Below are 16,986 nucleotides of genomic sequence, written 5' to 3' on the forward strand. Positions count from 1 at the left end.
TAAAAACACCACCAGAAAACTACTAGAGGTGATGAACGAATTCAGTAAAGTTGCAGGATGCAAAATTAATACACAGAAATCTGTTGCATTTCTATACACTAACAGCAAAATAGCAGAAAGAAAAATTAAGGAAACAATCCCATTTATCATCACAACAAAGAGAATAAAATACCTAGGAATAAACCTCCCTAAGGGAGGCAAAAGACCTGTACTCCAAAAACTATTACAGTGCTGATGAAAGAAATTGAAAACAGCATAAACAGATGGAAAGATATATTGTGTTCTGGGATTGGAAGAATCAATATTGTTACAATGATCATACCACCCAAGGCAATCTACAGGTTCAGTGCAATCCCTATCAAAATACCAATGGCATTTTTCACAGAAGTAGAACAAATAATTTTAAAATTTGTATGGAAACACAAAAGAAGTCAAACTTCTTGAAGTAGTCAAACAATCTTGAGAAAGAAGAATGAAGCTGGAGGAATCAGCCTCCCTGACTTCAGACTGTATACTACAAAGCTACAGTAATCAAAACAGTAGACACTGGCACAAAAACAGACCTACAGATCAGTGGAACGAGATGGATAGCCCAGAAATAAACCCATGCAGTTATGGTCAGTTAATCTGTGACAAAGGAGGCAAGAATATACAGTGGAAAAGACAGTCTCTTCAATAAATGGTGCTGGGAATACTGGACAGCTACATGTAAAATAATGAAATTAGAACATTCACTAGCACCATATACAAAAATAAACTTAAAATGGATTAAAGACCTAAATGCAAGACTGGTTACTATGTAACTCCTAGAGGAAAACATAGGCAGAACACTCTTGGACATAAATCACAGCAATATTTTTTTTGGATGTCTCCTCAAGTAAAGGAAACAAAAGTAAACAAATGGGATCTAATTAAACTTAAAAGCTTTGGCACAGCAAGGGAAACCACCAACAAAACGAAAAGACAGCCTACTGAATGGGAGAAATATAAACAGCTCATACAACTCAACAGCAGAAAAACAAACAACCTGATTAAAAAATGGGCAGAAGAATTGAATAGACATTTTCCAAAGTGGAAATACGGATGGCCAACAGGCACATGAAAAGATTCTCAACATCACTAATCATCAGAGAAATGCAAATCAAAACCATAATGTGATATCACCTCACACTTGTCAGAATGGCTATCATTGAAAAGAACACAAATAATATGTGTTGGAGAGGGTGTGGAGAAAAAGGAACCCTCCTACACTGTTGGTGGGAATGTAAATTGGTGCAGCCACTGTGGAAAACAGCATGGAGATTTCTCAAAGAACTAAAAATAAAACTTCCGTATGATTCAGCAGTTCTCCTAGTTATATATCTGAAAAAGCCAAAAACACTAATTTGAAAAGATACATACTCACCAGTGTTCACAACAGTGTTATTTATAATTGCCAAGGTATAGAAGCAACCTAAGTGTCCAACAATAGATGAATGCATAAAGAAGATGTGGTATAGACATACAATGGAATACTACTCAGACATAAAAAAGAATGAAATTTTGCCATTTACAGCAGCATGGATGGACTTGGAGAGCGTTATGCTAAGTGAAATAAGTCAGACAGAGAAATACAGATATATGATATCACTTATATGTGGAATCTCAGAAATACAGCAAACTAGCAAATATAACGAAAAAGAAGCAGATTCCCAGATATAGAGAACAAACTTGTGGTTACCAGTGGGGAGAGAGACAGGGGAACTATAGGGACCAGGGAGTGGGAGGTACATACTGTTGGGTGTAAGGTAGGCTCAAGGATGTATTGTACAATGCAGGGAATACAGCTGATAGTTTGTAATAACTGTAAATGGAAAGTAAGCTTTAAAAATTGTATAAACTTTTTTTTAAATAAAAAAATTTAAAAATAAGCTATAAAAAAGGGAAAAAGTAAAGAAAGGTTTTAGAACAAAGAAGCTGTAAAGTGCTTGCCTGCAGAGGGAGAGGTGATGAGAAGGAAGTCTTTACCCCCCACAGAACCTTAGAGAGTCTTGTGATGTGGAGGCTCTAGGGATCTCTAAAGGCTTAGTTGAGATGGGGTGTTGAAAATGGAGATTGTTTGGAAGTCTGTGCTACGAGTGGTTTAATTTTGCAGGTATTCTACCTTATCTTTTGTAGTCAAGTGACTTTCCTCATTGTCCTGCAGGAGACTAGAGGGTTATTTTCTGGTAGAAATGGATTATTAAAGCTTTGAATTGAGGGATTCCAGGCATATCAGAAGGTGAAGATGAGGTACAGGGTTGAAAGTAGATTAACAAAGGAAAATGTAGTGTGAAGTCATAAATGTGAAGTTGAGAGGAGTCACCGTCTTTTGTGATTCTCCTTTAGCCACATTTAAGCTGCTTAGGGGAATGTATGGAGTAGGTAGACAGTTGGATTTAACCAGGTTTGAGACTTTACCAACTGAGGCTAGAAGGTCAAAGGGATCTAATTCCAGAAGGAAAACCTATGATTTTTGAGACAGTTACATAATATTATTGGACTTGCCTCACACGTTAAAATAGACACACATACTCAGAATTTGAATTTGAATTTATAGGGTTTATTTTATTTGTTTAAAAAACTCTTTAATTGGTTAGGTATTAGAGGTATTACTTTGACCTCATTCTCATTTTGACCTTGGAACTTCTATCCCATACAGCCCTTTCATACTTCTGATATGATTTAGTCCTTTATTTGATAGATGTTAAGTCTGTTTCTTAGCATCAACAACACTTCTCATTTGGAGTATATAGCGTGTGCATATTTTTTCAGGTTCTCAAGACAGGAAAATCTTTCATCAGTGATTTCCATTCCATTTTTTTTTTCTTTTTTTTTTTTTTTTTTGCGGTACGCGGGCCTCTCACTGTTGTGGCCTCTCCCGTTGTGGAGCACAGGCTCCAGACGCGCAGGCTCAGCGGCCATGGCTCATGGGCCTAGCCGCTCAGCGGCATGTGGGATCTTCCCAGACCGGGGCACGAACCCGTGTCCCCTGCATCAGCAGGTGGACTCTCAACCACTGCGCCACCAGGGAAGCCCCATTCTATATTTTTTATTGTTCTCTGAAAACTTGAATTTCCAGCCTTTTAGAATACTTGCTTATTATTTTAATAAGCACATTTTCACATCAGATAGAATTACATTTGTAATAATGTCAGTAAACTTTTTTTTTTTTTTTCAGTACGTGGGCCTCTCACTGTTGTGGCCTCTCCTGTTGCGGAGCACAGGCTCCGGACGCGCAGGCTCAGAGGCCATGGCTCACAGGCCCAGCCTCTCCGCGGCATGTGGGATCTTCCCGGACCGGGGCACGGACCCGTGTCCCCCTGCATCGGCAGGCAGACTCTCAACCACTGCGCCACCAGGGAAGCCCCAGGAAACATTTTTTTTTAGTGCCTCAGTTTATCTTTAAAATTAAGTGATGTTTGGATTTCCCTGGTGATCCAGTGGTTAGGACTTTGCCTTCCAATGCAGGGGGTGCGGGTTCAATCCCTGGTTGGGGAGCTAAGATCCCAGGCCAAAAAAAACCTGAAACATTAAGCAGAAGCAATATTGTAACAAATTCAATAAAGACTTTAAAAATGGTCCACATCAAAACCCAAATCTTTCAAAAAAAATTAAGTGATGTTTATTAGATCATTTCTGAGATACTCTCCTGTTTTGAAAATGCTGTGATTGTAGGTTAGATACTTTATACAGATAATATGAGATACTTAGTTTTATTCTGATTAGTTTCAACTGCTAATCCATTGCTTCTAAGCAGTGGAGGAGGGCTGAAGTCATAAGGGACTCCATTTGGAGGAAAAACAGTTGTTTGGCAATAAAAAGTCCCAGCAGGAATCTTTTGAATCTCAATTTAAGAATTCTGTATGTATAGAAAAAAAAATCACACTAACAGAGGCCATTCTTGTGAAGCAGCAATTTTGTTAGCTTTGGATTCTTGGAGGGCCTATTGAAATATAAATAAGTAGTATTTTTATGAATTAAGAGTCATTGGATAGAAAGTGCCTCTGCCTTTGATCTTTCACTTTGTATTACTCATTGAAAATAAGAAGTGTGCGGAAATTCTTAACTGTTCATTGAAATGTTTAAATTTGGGCCTTCTTAGACAATATAATGTGTCTGCTGCTGCATTCCATGCTGGCCAGGTCTTTGAATCTTAAGGTATAATTGTAATTTATTGTTGAAGTCCCATAGCTTTTATTTGTCTGGCTATGATAGGTTAATATGAAGAACATCAGGGCTTATTACTTTAGGAAATGTAATGAGCAATGTGTTTTTTCTTTAGCATCAAACAGAGCATACTGAAACAGCAGGACTGGCTGGTGGTGCAGCAAGCATCATGAGTAAGCACAGAGAAGTCTGTTCCTTATCACGTGTGTAAGGGAAAAAAGGTAAGAAAACCAATGATCTTGTTTCTCTTAAGAGAGATTGAAATTGAGAAAACAGATCTATAGAAAATAATGCTCACGTATATATATGCTGCTTGCTTCATTTATAACATTGTTCCTTATTAAATCAGGAATATTGTTTTTTTTACAAAAAAGTTTTGACTTAAGTCCAGAAAAAAAGGATATTTTAAAATTCCTGTTGAATTATGTCAAAATGATAATTTCTCTGCTAGTACTTGGCTTCTCCCTTTTAGAGTCAACTTCTACCTTGAGTATAGAACGGTAATTTCAGCATGAAAAAGAACATGGACTTGAGCAATATTGTTAGGAGAAAATAGTGGTATATCTACCCAATTAATGTCATTAATATTTCTTAGTCAATCATGCAAGAGCTAAGCAGTGAAATCTTATTTTAGAGTGAGGAATCAGAAATACAGATTCAGTTATATTATTTTATTTTGTATGTTTAGACTAGTTGTGATGAGCAATCATTTCCAGCAGAAAATTGGAAGTATTTTATTAATTCTTGTAGAGCAAGACTCCTTAATCATTGACATTTTCCTGACTAGGAATCTTCTTTGCTTTCTTTCAAGTGTTATGATTATTTAAGGGGTAGAAAATGGTGGTGGGAGGGGAGGGTGTGTGAGTGAGATTGGTTTCAGAAACTGATTATGCCATTCACTCATGGAGTGTTGCATGCTCTGCTGAGTTCTCTGATTTTCCACGTCAGCTTCGAGGATAGAGGCCTGGGTCTTACAGTGTGTGGCAAGAGACTGAGTTCCTAAGCACTTAGCAGTAGTACCTTCCTCACCAGAACTTCTGGGCTTGCAGTTGGCAAGGTATTTCTCGTCCCCTAGCTTTCTCACATGTGAGTGTGAGAGGGAGTGCTTTTGTCTGCCTTCATCTGGCAAAATCTTATTCTTCAGGCATCTCCTCTTTAGGAAGTTTTCAACCCACTGCAAAGACTATCAGTAATAATAAATAATAATTAGTCAGCAATAATAAGTTATTGCAGTATTTGTTACAGTAGCCCACCCTACCCCAAATAATATACTCCTGCTTCAGTTTGATTTGGATTTACTTCTTCTTTGGCTCCGTAGTACCCAGTGCATATATCATTTAGTACATACCACAGTGTTTCATATTTTAAGTTTACTCATCCATCTTCTATGAAACATTGGGCACCTTTAGGTCAAAGACATTGTCTTAGTTGTCATTGTAACGTAATGACTAAGACAGTGCGTGGTACATAGTAGATGCTCAATAATGTTTTATGTGTGAATGCACACATGTTCACTGTAAGTAGTATATGGTATAAAGAGGAAGTAACAGTGAAGGAGATATACAAGGAACAATCAGATAAGTGCTGTAAAAGTCGCACCCTTAAGACTGAGATTCAAGACAGTGTCTAAAAGGACTCTGATCAGTAGAATAAAAAAGAAGAGATTCTCAGGAAGAAACTGTATTGAATTAAGTAATTATATTCCTCTTTGAGATGTACCATTGACCCTTGAACAACGTGCAGGTTAGGGGCACTGACTACTCTGTGCAGTGGAAAATCTGCATATAACTTATAATCAGCCCTCCATATACGTGGTTCTTCCATATCCGAGGTTCTGTATCCATGGATTCAACCAACTGTGGATCATATAGTACTGTAATATTTACTATGGAAAAAATCCATATATAGACAGACCCATGCAGTTCAAACCCATGTTGTTCAAGGGTCAACTGTATACATATGATATTTAGTGACTTCTGTTTTGAATAAAAGGTGGATGCTTCTCTAAGGCAGGTAAAGAATCTTAACATAAGATTTAAATCCTCAGAGAGGGAACTTCCCTGGTGGCACAGTTGATAAGACTCCGCGTTCCCAATGCAGGGGGCCAGGGTTCGATCCCTGGTCAGGGAACTAGATCCTGCATGCATGCTGCAACTAAGAGTTTGCATGCCGCAACTAAGGAACCCACGTGCTGCAACTAAGGAGCCGGCGAGCCACCACTAAGAAGCCTGCAGGCTGCAACTAAGGAGCCCGCCTGCTGCAACTAAGATCCAGTGCAACCAAATAAGTAAATTAAGAAAAAAAAATTCTTGGAGTGGTCCAACTTTCACAGTGAGAAGACTGCTCCTCTCCCATGTCCTTGGGAGACCACAGGTTTTTCTTGGAAGATGAAACTAAAGAGGATCAAGACTTGGGGACATTAGACATAACAGATACCAAGGGATGAGGCACCAAAGTAAAAGCAGGAGGATAAGGGGAAATCCTGTATATTAAAGTGAGATCCTTCCCCTCACCCCTTCCTCTACTCTTCTTTCAGACAGTGATTACATCTCTGGTGTTAACATCTCTACACCCTCTTACAGGAGATTATAAGACTCTTTTCTGGAGTCCAAAGAAAAGACCTACATATACTGACATTTGGAGGTCTCCCAATGAAATAGCTGTGTTCCCACCCAATCACCATGCAGTGGAAGCCTCCCAGTTGAGAAGCCACACATGCAGAGCTTCCAGTTGGCTTTTAGTACTTCATTTGTTCAATGTGAGGCATTTGGGGAAAGCGTCCAATGTGAAGACAGAGGTCAAAACACAAAACAGGAACTTGGAGGAAATAATATTGAAAACAGAAGGAGGTTTGGGGAAAAAGAAAAAAAAACCAGACTAAATTATAGGTAATTAGAATGGTAGGAAAAAAATTATATCCATGAAATAAGCTCAAGATGTCATAAAAAGGATCAGAAAAAGAAAGTGCCCTGGAAATTAAAAATATGATAGTTTTTGTGCATTAAATGTTTTTTAAAAAAACGATCTCAAGTTTATAGACAGTTTGCAAGTATAGTACAGAGGTCTTTTTTCTCTGAACCATTTGAAAGTAAGTTGCTAGCTGCATCCCCTACCACCTTTGAAACTGTGTTTCCTACAAAAAAGGACATTCTCCTACATAACCACAATACAGCCATCAAATCAGGGAATGAGCATTGATGCATTACCACCATCTAATTATCAGACCTTATTCAAGTTTTGCCAGATGTACAAATAATGTCCTTTATGTCAAGAGCACCGAGTTTAGAATCACATGTTGCATTTAGTTGGGAGACCAGCCAGTGTTCCACACAGTTTCAATCCACCCTCCCCACTCTGTTTTGGGAGTAAACAAGGGTGTGTACGCTCATCTTGGGCTTCCCACAGCCCTCCTGTTAGTCCCACCAGCCCTCCAACCAGCCAAGGGGACTTGTCTTCCTGGTGTTGGACCCCAGGGCTGGGGCTCCCAATATGTTGCTCAAACCACTCACTCCCCAGGGAGGTTCTCCACCCATGAAATCCCCCTCCTCTTCTGAGTCCCCTCCCAGGGACACAGGTCCCAATCTGATCACTTTTCTTCCCTTCCTGCCTGATTCCACGTGGATCTTTCTTACAGCCTTGGTTGTATAAGGGTCTTTCTGCCAGTCTCCAGTTAGTTTTCAGTGAGAATTATTCCACATGTAGATGTATTTTTGATGTGTTTGTGCGGGGAGGTGAGTTGCACTGTTCTCCTACTCTACCATCTTGATCTCTTTCTCTTCAATAGACTTTATTTTTTTTAGAGCAGTTTTAGGTTCAGAGAAAAATTGAGCAAAAAGTACAGGGAGTTTCTATACACCTCCTGTCCCTGCCGCCCCCCAGTCCTCCCACAGCCTCCCCTAGTATGGAGATTGCTGTGTCCTCTTCATTGCAATCTGTCAGGGAGCATGGATTTTTGTTTGTCCACAACTTTGATCACTTGTGTAAGGTGGCATCTGCCAGGATTTGCCTCTTAAGTTACTCTTTTTTTTTTTTTTGTAATTAGTAAGTATTTTTGTGGAGAGGGTCTTTGAAACTATATAAATATCCCATTCCTCATCACACTTGGAATTCATTCATTTATGTTGTAAAGACTCATGGCTTTCTGTTTTATCCAGTGGGTTATAATCTGTTGCTACCATTGTTTATTTTGATGCTCAAATTGTCTCTGATTTGGTCTGTGGAAGCTCCTTCAAGCTGGTTTCTCTGTCCTTTTGACATGTCCCCATCATTCTTGGACGCTTCCTTTTTTTTAAAAAAATTGGAATGTAATTCACACACCATACCATAAAATTCCCCCCTTTAAAGTGTATAGTTCAGTGGTTTTTATATATTTACAGAGTCTTGCAATCATCACCACTGTCTAATTCTAGAACATTTTTCACCCCAAAGAGAAATCTTCCATCTGTTAGCAGTTACTCCCCATTTCCCTCCAGTTCCTCCCAGCTGCTGGCAACCCACTAATTTACTTTGTTTCTGTGCCTGTTTTGGACATTTCATATAAATGGAATCATGTAATCTGTAGCTTTTTGTGTCTGCTTCTTTCAGTTACCATATTTTCAAGATTCATCCATGATGTAGCATATAGCAGTACTTTATCCATTTTAATTATCATATAATATTATATTTTGTCAATGTATAATACCACATTTTATTTATCCATTTATCAGTTGATAGATCTTTGGGTCATTTTCATCTCTTGGTGTTATGAATAATGCTGCTGTGAGCATTCACAGATAAGTTTTTCTGTGAGTATATGTTTTCATTTCTCTTGGGTGTAAGCCTAGGAGTGGAATAGCTATGCCATGTGGTAACTCTTTTTAACTTTTTGAGGAACTGCCAAACTGTTTTCCAGGGTTGCCACACCATTTTACTTTCTTCCCAGCAATGTGCGATGGTTCATGTTTCCCTCCATCCTCATCAAAGTTCTTGTATTTTTTCTACTCCAGCTTTGGAATCAGCCATTTTTCCATGGAGCCCTTGTTCCTTTTAGAGAATAACAATATTTATAAATCAAATCTGGTGCTAGGTATGCTCATTGCTACATGGAATTGAGCTGAGGATTTGCTGCTCCAAGATTCTTTGTGTATAGCACTAGAGAATATATGTGTATACACACACACACTTTTACATCTATAATATTGCTATGTTCATTGAACACAAAACTATGTTTATTGCTATAAGTATGTTTATTGAAGTCCATGAGTTCAAACTGATACCCCAGATTCCAAACCAACACTGCAGGGTTCTTTCCAGTTTTCTCTTTTTCTGCATTTTAACCCCTTCTCCAACAGTGAGAAAACTTGCTCCCATTGCCCTTCATGTAGTCACTTATTTGATCCATCTTTCTACATGTAACCCATGTCCTATCACTCTCTTCTCCCCTTGGTCCTTCTAATCCTGCTCAGGCTCTGACCCGCCACCCTGGACTGCCCTCTTATATCTCCTCCGCACCCCTCCTGCATATGAAGCCGTCTTACCCACTTGTGCTGCTCTCTGTCTGCCAGACCACCCCCTTCATGTGGATGCCTTCCTCACCTCTCTTGGGCTCTAACACCCCACACTGGGCTGTCCTGTGTAGGCAGTTTCCTTCCCCCCTGGGGCTCTGACACATTTATGCCGGACCACCCCTACGCAAGGACATCTGCTTCACCACACTTGGGCTCTGACTCCCCCCTTACACAGATGCCCTCTTCATCTGCTCCCTGTTTATTGAATTTTTAATAATTTTTCCCTTTTTTAAAATTTTTTCAACTTTTTATTTTTTTTATTTTTATTTTTTTTGCGGCTCAAACCCGTGTCCCCTGCATTGGCAGGTGAATTCTTAACCACTGTGCCGCCAGAGAGTCCCTATTTGTGTATTTTTCTTGATCTAGGATCCAGTTAGTGTTTATGCATAGCATTTGGTTGTTTAATCTCTTTAGTCTCTCTCAATTCAGAATGATCTTGTTTTTCATAACACCGAATTTTTTGAAGAGTCCAGGACAGCTGTCTTACAGAATGCCTCACATTCTAGATTTGTAATTGTTCATGATTCAATTCAGATTAAACAATTTGGAGAAGAATAACTGTAGGTGATGTTTTAAACTTATTGCATCACATCAGGAGATACATATTGTCAGCTTGTTAAACTGTTAGTGATGCTAAGCTTGATCATTTGGTTAAGGTAGTGATTACTGCATCTCTTCGCTGTAAACATACATTTTCTCCTTTGGAATTATTAAGTCATCTGTGAAATGATATTTTGAGGCATTGTGAATATTTTCTTCTCCACTGTTTACCTAAAGGCATCTGTTTTTGATGCTTGCCTGAATCAATAATTATAATTGAAGTTTAATACAACTTCTTGAGTGTAAACAGAGTATAAACACTAACTGTTTATACTGTTCATTTATTCATTCCACAGGTGTTTATTGAATAGGTACCACATCAGGTTCTGTGGCAATCACATGGTGAACACAGTCTAGTGGGTATCTTTGTGGTGTCTACAGTCTGGTGGGAGAGATGACATTAATCAAATAATCACACCAATGTATGTTTATAGATTGTGATAATTATTATAAAGGGAAAAGTGGAGGTGCTGTGAGAGATTATAAGGGGAGATCACCTTTTTTAGGGGTTCAGGGAAGACTTCTTGTGAAAGTAGTATTTGAGCTAAGAGCTAAAAGATGCAGAGTTATTTTGGCAAGGAGGGGGTGTATTGGAGACAGATAAAAAGTCTTGAAGAGGAAAAGGTCATGGTACATTGAAGAAATGTATATTCAAGTAGTGTTCCAACACCAAGCATAGTGTCTGCACATAATAGGTGCTCAATAAATATTAGTGGAAGGGAGGATGGGGCTGAAAACTAGCCTGTGTAATCACTGTTGTTAGGTTAGTTATTTTATAATAAAATGATCAACTCCGAGGCTTAAAAACTTAAATAATTGCTTATGAAGCACTTATCATGTGCCAGGCAGTGTTTTAAATGTGTTACCTATGTCAGTTTATTTAATCTTTCGGTATGTACTATTATTACTCAGTTTTATAGATGAAAATTAAGTCTCAGGTAAATTGATTAACTTCCCCAAAGTCATATAGTTAGTAAGTGAATTAGGAACTAGGATTAAAACTTGGACAGTCGAGTCCTAGAGTTCATGTTCTTATCCATTATGCTACAGTTCTTCCCATTGCTTAAAGTATAAACAATATCTTTCTCAGACTGGCATTCCAGGGCTTCCATAATATGATGCCTGTCTGCGTTTCCAGCTGTGTCCTGCTGTTACCCATGTAAATAAATCTTTGCTCCAATTTCACTGATCCCTCAATAATTGCCGATTCCTAGATCACTCCTTGCATGTCTCTCTCTGTTTGAAATTTCAGTTCTTTTTTTTTTTTTTTTTTTTTTGCTGTATGGGGGCCTCTCACTGTTGTGGCCTCTCCCGTTGCGGAGCACAGGCTCCGGACGCGCAGGCTCAGCGGCCATGGCTCACGGGCCCAGCCGCTCCACGGCATGTGGGATCCTCCCGGACCGGGGCACGAACCCGTGTCCCCTGCATTGGCAGGGGGACTCTCAACCACTGCGCCACCAGGGAAGCCCCTGAAATTTCACTTCTACATCTTCCTCTCTGGGATATCTGTTAAAATTTTATCTGTCCTTCCAGACTTAGCTCAAATCCATAAATAATGCCTTTCTTGACCATCCGGACTTGTGATCTGGTCCATTTCTTGAACTTTTTTTTTTTTTTTTTTTTGCTGTACGCGGGCCTCTCACTGTTGTGGCCTCTCCCGCTGTGGAGCACAGGCTCCGGACGCGCAGGCTCAGCGGCCATGGCTCACGGGCCCAGCCGCTCCGCGGCATGTGGGATCTTCCCAGACTGGGGCACGAACCTGTGTCCCCTGCATCGGCAGGCGGACGGACTCTCAACCACTGTGCCACCAGGGAAGCCCCATGAACTTTTAAAATATTTATTTTATTTATTTATTTGGCTGCGTGGGTCTTAGTTGTGGCATGAGGGATCTTTAGCTGTGGCATGCAGACTCTTAGTTGCAGCATGTGGGATCTAGTTCCCTGACTGAGGATCGAACCCGGGCCCCCGGCATTGGGAGTGTGGAGTCTTAGCCACTGGACCACCAGGGAAATTCCCATTTCTTGAACTTTTACAGTACTTATTCCGGTACGCTTATCTGTTAATTTTATCTGACAGATTAATCACGTAGTACCTGTGTCTCTTGTGCTGTGTTGTTATTAAAATCATTTATTATTATTTAAATTTTCTTATTTAGCATTGTTTACCATTAAGTAAATGTTAAGATTCTTGATGTTAGGGATGATATCTGAGACTTCAGTTGATCCCAGTACCCTGCATACAGTAGATGCACTATAAATATGTTGATCTGATTGTTTGTTTACTAATATTTTACATATAATGACCATGAAATGCTAACTATTGTAGATGTATATTAAATGTGCTAGATTGTGTGTTGTGAGAAATTTTATTCATCTCTTTGCATTGGACAGTCTAAATATGCAATCTTTATTAAAAAATGGCATGTATTTGAAAGTTTTTTGAACTGTAAGTCATTAGACACAAAAGACAGATTTAAGAAAAACCATTCATAGATTATGCAGCCTGTTTGTCTACCTAAACTTAAGTTACCTAACAGGAGCCAGTTAATAAATAGAAGTTGACCATGGTGATCATTTTGTAATTTATAGAAATATTGATAGTAAATTGCTACATTGTACACTGGGAACTAACATAGTATTGTAGGTCAGTTACACTTCAAAAACAACAAACAAACAAACAGAAAAAGACACCAAATTTGTGGTTATCAGAGGCATAGGGTGGGAGGAGGGAGAATTAGATGAAGGTGGTCAAAAGGTAGAAACTTCCAGTTATAAGATAAATAAGTACTAGGGATGTAATATACAACATGATTAATATAATTAACACTGTTGTATGTTATATATGAAAGTTGTTAAGTGAGTAAATCCTAAGAGTTTGCAACACAAGGATAAAATTTTTTTCTTTTATCTTGTATCTATATGAGATGATGGATGTTCACAAAATTCATGTGGTAATCATTTCATGATGTATCTAAGTCAGATCTTATAACATTGTATTAGTTTAAGTTGCACAATGTAATGATTTAATATATGTGTATATTGTGAAATGATTACCACAAGAAGTTTACTTAACATTCATCACCTCACATAGTTATACATTTTTTTCTTTCGATGAGCGCTTTTAAGATTACCTCTCTTAGCTACTTTCAGATATATGACGCAGTATTGTTAACTATACCTACCATGCTGTACATTATATCCCTAGAACTTATTTATCTTATAATTGGAAGTTTGTAACTTTTGACCACCTTCACCTGTTTCCTTCATCCCTTGTACCCTGCCTCTGGCAACCCTGAATCTGTTCTCTGTTTCTGTGAGTTTGGTTTTTTTGGAATCCACGTATAAGTGAGTTCATCTGGTATTTGTCTTTCTCTGACTTATTTCACTTAGCATAATGCCCTCAAGGTCCATCCATGGTGTCGAAAATGACAGGACTTCCTTCCTTTTAATGGCTGAAGGATATTCTATCTTATACACATTCATGCACGCACACACGCACGCACAAACACACCACGTTTTCTGTATCCATTCATCTTTTGATGGGTATTTCGGTTGTTTCCATGTCTTAGCTGTTGTAAATAATGCTGCAGTGAACATGGAGGTGCAGACTCTCTTCCAGATATTGATTTTCTTTCCTTTGGTTGTGTACCTAGAAATGAAATTGCTGGGTTATATGGTAGTTATGTTTTTAATTTTTTGAGGAACCTTCATACTGTTTTCTGTAGTGGCTGAATCAATTTACATTTTTACCAGTAGTACACAAGGGTTCTTTTTTCTCAGCATTCTCTCCAGCACTTGTTATTTGTTTTCTTTTTGATGATAGCCATTCTGACAAGTTTAATGATATCTTTATGGTTTTGATTTACATTTCCCCAGTGCTTGGTGATGCTGAGCATCTTTTCATGTGCCTGTTGGCCATCTTCTGTCTTCTTTGGAAAAATGTCTATTCAGATCCTCTGCCCACTTTTAGTTGTTTTTTGTTTTTTTTTTTGATGTTGAGTTGTATGAGTTCTTTGTATATTTTGGATACTAATCCCTTGTTGGATATATCATTTGCAAATGTCTTCTCCCATTCAGTAGGCAGCCTTTTTGTTTTGTTGATAGTTTTCTTTGCTGGGCAAAAGCTTTTTAGTTTGATGTGGTTCTATTTGTTTATTTTTGCTTTTGTTTCTCTTTGCCTGAAGAGACATATCCCCCCAAAAACTGCCAAGACTGATGTCAAAGAGCATATTGCCTATGTTCTTTTCTAGTTTTATGGTTTCAGGTCTTAACATTCAAGTCTTTTTATCCATTTTGAGTTTATTTTTGTATATGGTGTGAGAAAGTAGTCTGGTTTGATTTTTTTTTTTTTTGCATGTAGCTGTCCAGTTTTCCCAACACCATTTATTGAGCAGGCTGTCTTTGCCCCATTCCCTTTGTCATAGATTAATTGCCCATACAAGTGTGGATTTATTTCTGGGCTCTCTATTCTCTTCCATTGATCTATGTGTCTGTTTTTGTGTGAGTACTATACTATTTTGATTACTGTAGCTTTGTAGTATAGTTTAGCATCATACTCTGATGTAGTATAGCATCAGAGAGTATATTATGGGATAGTTTTTAATTAGTGATCCAATCACCTTATTAGTAATTGGTCTGTTCAGATTTTCTTTTTTTTTATGATTCATTGTTGGTAGGGTGTATGTGTCTAGGAGTTTATCCATTTATTCTAGGTTGTCCAATTTATTAGCATGTAATTGTTCATTGTAGTCTTAAGATCCTTTCTATTTCTGTTTTACCAGTTGTAATGTCTATAAATTATATTTTAATAATTGAAAGTGTAATACAAATTTGATCTATTTTCTAGATTTAAACAAGTCTCTTGAGTGGTGTTTTCTCACCGATGGAGAATTACTTCCAAGCAGAAGCTTACAACCTGGACAAGGTGTTAGATGAATTTGAACAAAACGAAGGTGAGAATTTACTTGGTGACTCTGTTTAAATGTATTTATGATATAGAAAATGTGGGATTATAAGAGGATGCAGTACTTAAAAAAAAGAAAGGAAGGTCCAATGCCTCAATAATGATAGTATTATATATTAATATTCAGAGGAAGAACTAACATTTTTGTTAGCCCTAACTGTGTGCCAGATACTATGCTAAATCATTCACATGGATTATATCATTTAATCTTTAAAATAATCCCATGAAAGTAAATCTTACCTACATTTTACAGATGAAGATAGAGGCACAGAAAGGTTAAGCATCTTCCCCAAGTTAGTTTGTTCATAAGTGCAGGGTTAGGATCCAATTTATGGTCAGGAAAAGCTTTAGAATGTGTGATTGTATTTCCCAAGTTAAGAAAAATAGCTTCTTTCATATTGATTGACCAATAAAGCAAGATCCATTTTAAACCTAATTTTAAAAGATTTACATTTTTAAGTATCTACCAAATGGTTAATTAAATTATATATTCTCAAGGCCCAGTCTAAAAATGTCTGCTAAAGATTCACTTCATTTAGGGAATATTCCTTAAATTCACCTTTCAGTATGACTGGAATGGGTAAGCCATAATTAAATATCTGTCTTTCACCTTATCCTGCTTCCCTGGTGTTCTTGGTTTCTAACAGAAAATGGCATGTGACAAGTTTACAAAGTGATATATTTCCATCTAAAGCCCATGATTTTAGTAGTAGTCTCCAAACCTTTACTATATCTGGTGATTCAGGTTGTTCTTTGATAGCAGTTGGGAAGAGAGATTAGTTTCGATTTTGTTGTTTTGGGCCTATGCTAGAGCAAGCATTAAAAAGATATGTGCTCATGGGGGTAAGAAGGGAGAAGAAAGATACCAGGAATGGCCTGCTCTTACATTTTACCATTGATGACCCAAAGCTAACCTGTAACCCTAGCCTAACTCCTGATTCATGTAAACATGAAACCGAATCTTTTTGGATTTTATGGGATCTAGGTGGGCTTTATACATACCAAGGTGGAAGGTGTATTATCCTCTTAGTTTCAGTCATTTATACAAGTATTTTCTCAATCCCTTCTTTGGTTTGGCCCTATCACAGTTATTTGTCATCTACACAAATGCTACACCTAATCCTGTGAATACTATTCTTCTAGAATACCATTGACTCTCATTAATAAAATTATTAGTTCTTTACATCAGTCTCTTTGTGACTTCTATAGATTCTAGTAGGGTATTTTGTATATAGTTGATTTGCAATACATTTTTGTTGAGTCAGTAAAAATTGTCATTTTAGTTTGAAATATAGCATTTGCTTACCAAAATAACTCCTTTAGAAGGAGAATAATTTCAGAAGCCAGCTTGTTTGTAACTATGCTCTTCATTTGTTTTCAACTGTTTTTTAAACATCTCAGTACCAGTTGCATTAAAACTACCACCTCTAATCTGGTACCTTTCCAAATATATTTTTTTAAAAGTGTTTTCTCATTTCATGTTAATTTCCTCCTTTAAATGAAAAATGTACCACACACAAACTGTGATGACATTAGATAATTAACATTATACCCAGTTGGTGGTTGAGTAATGAAATTTTTAATACATGATCATTTCTGTTTGAATATTATTAAATATTCTTATAAGAGGCAGTGGTTCTTTTTTATTTCTGTGAACCAGCTTGGAATTATGATTTCTTTTTTCAAAGGA

General features: G+C 37.7%; 1 protein-coding gene across 1 annotated transcript in view; it reads left to right on the forward strand.

Annotated features, from left to right (window-relative positions):
* Positions 1 to 16,986, forward strand: part of ZFYVE9 (zinc finger FYVE-type containing 9) — a 192,808-nt gene that overhangs the window by 54,326 nt on the left and 121,496 nt on the right. Inside the window, exons 2-3 of the mRNA XM_060089797.1 lie at positions 4,304 to 4,409; positions 15,180 to 15,285. Coding sequence (XP_059945780.1) covers positions 15,216 to 15,285 — 70 coding nt within the window. The 5' untranslated portion in view covers positions 4,304 to 4,409; positions 15,180 to 15,215. The remainder of the gene's footprint in view (positions 1 to 4,303; positions 4,410 to 15,179; positions 15,286 to 16,986) is intronic.

Source organism: Mesoplodon densirostris, chromosome 2 (genome assembly GCF_025265405.1).
Source record: "Mesoplodon densirostris isolate mMesDen1 chromosome 2, mMesDen1 primary haplotype, whole genome shotgun sequence".
NCBI lineage: Eukaryota > Metazoa > Chordata > Mammalia > Artiodactyla > Ziphiidae > Mesoplodon > Mesoplodon densirostris.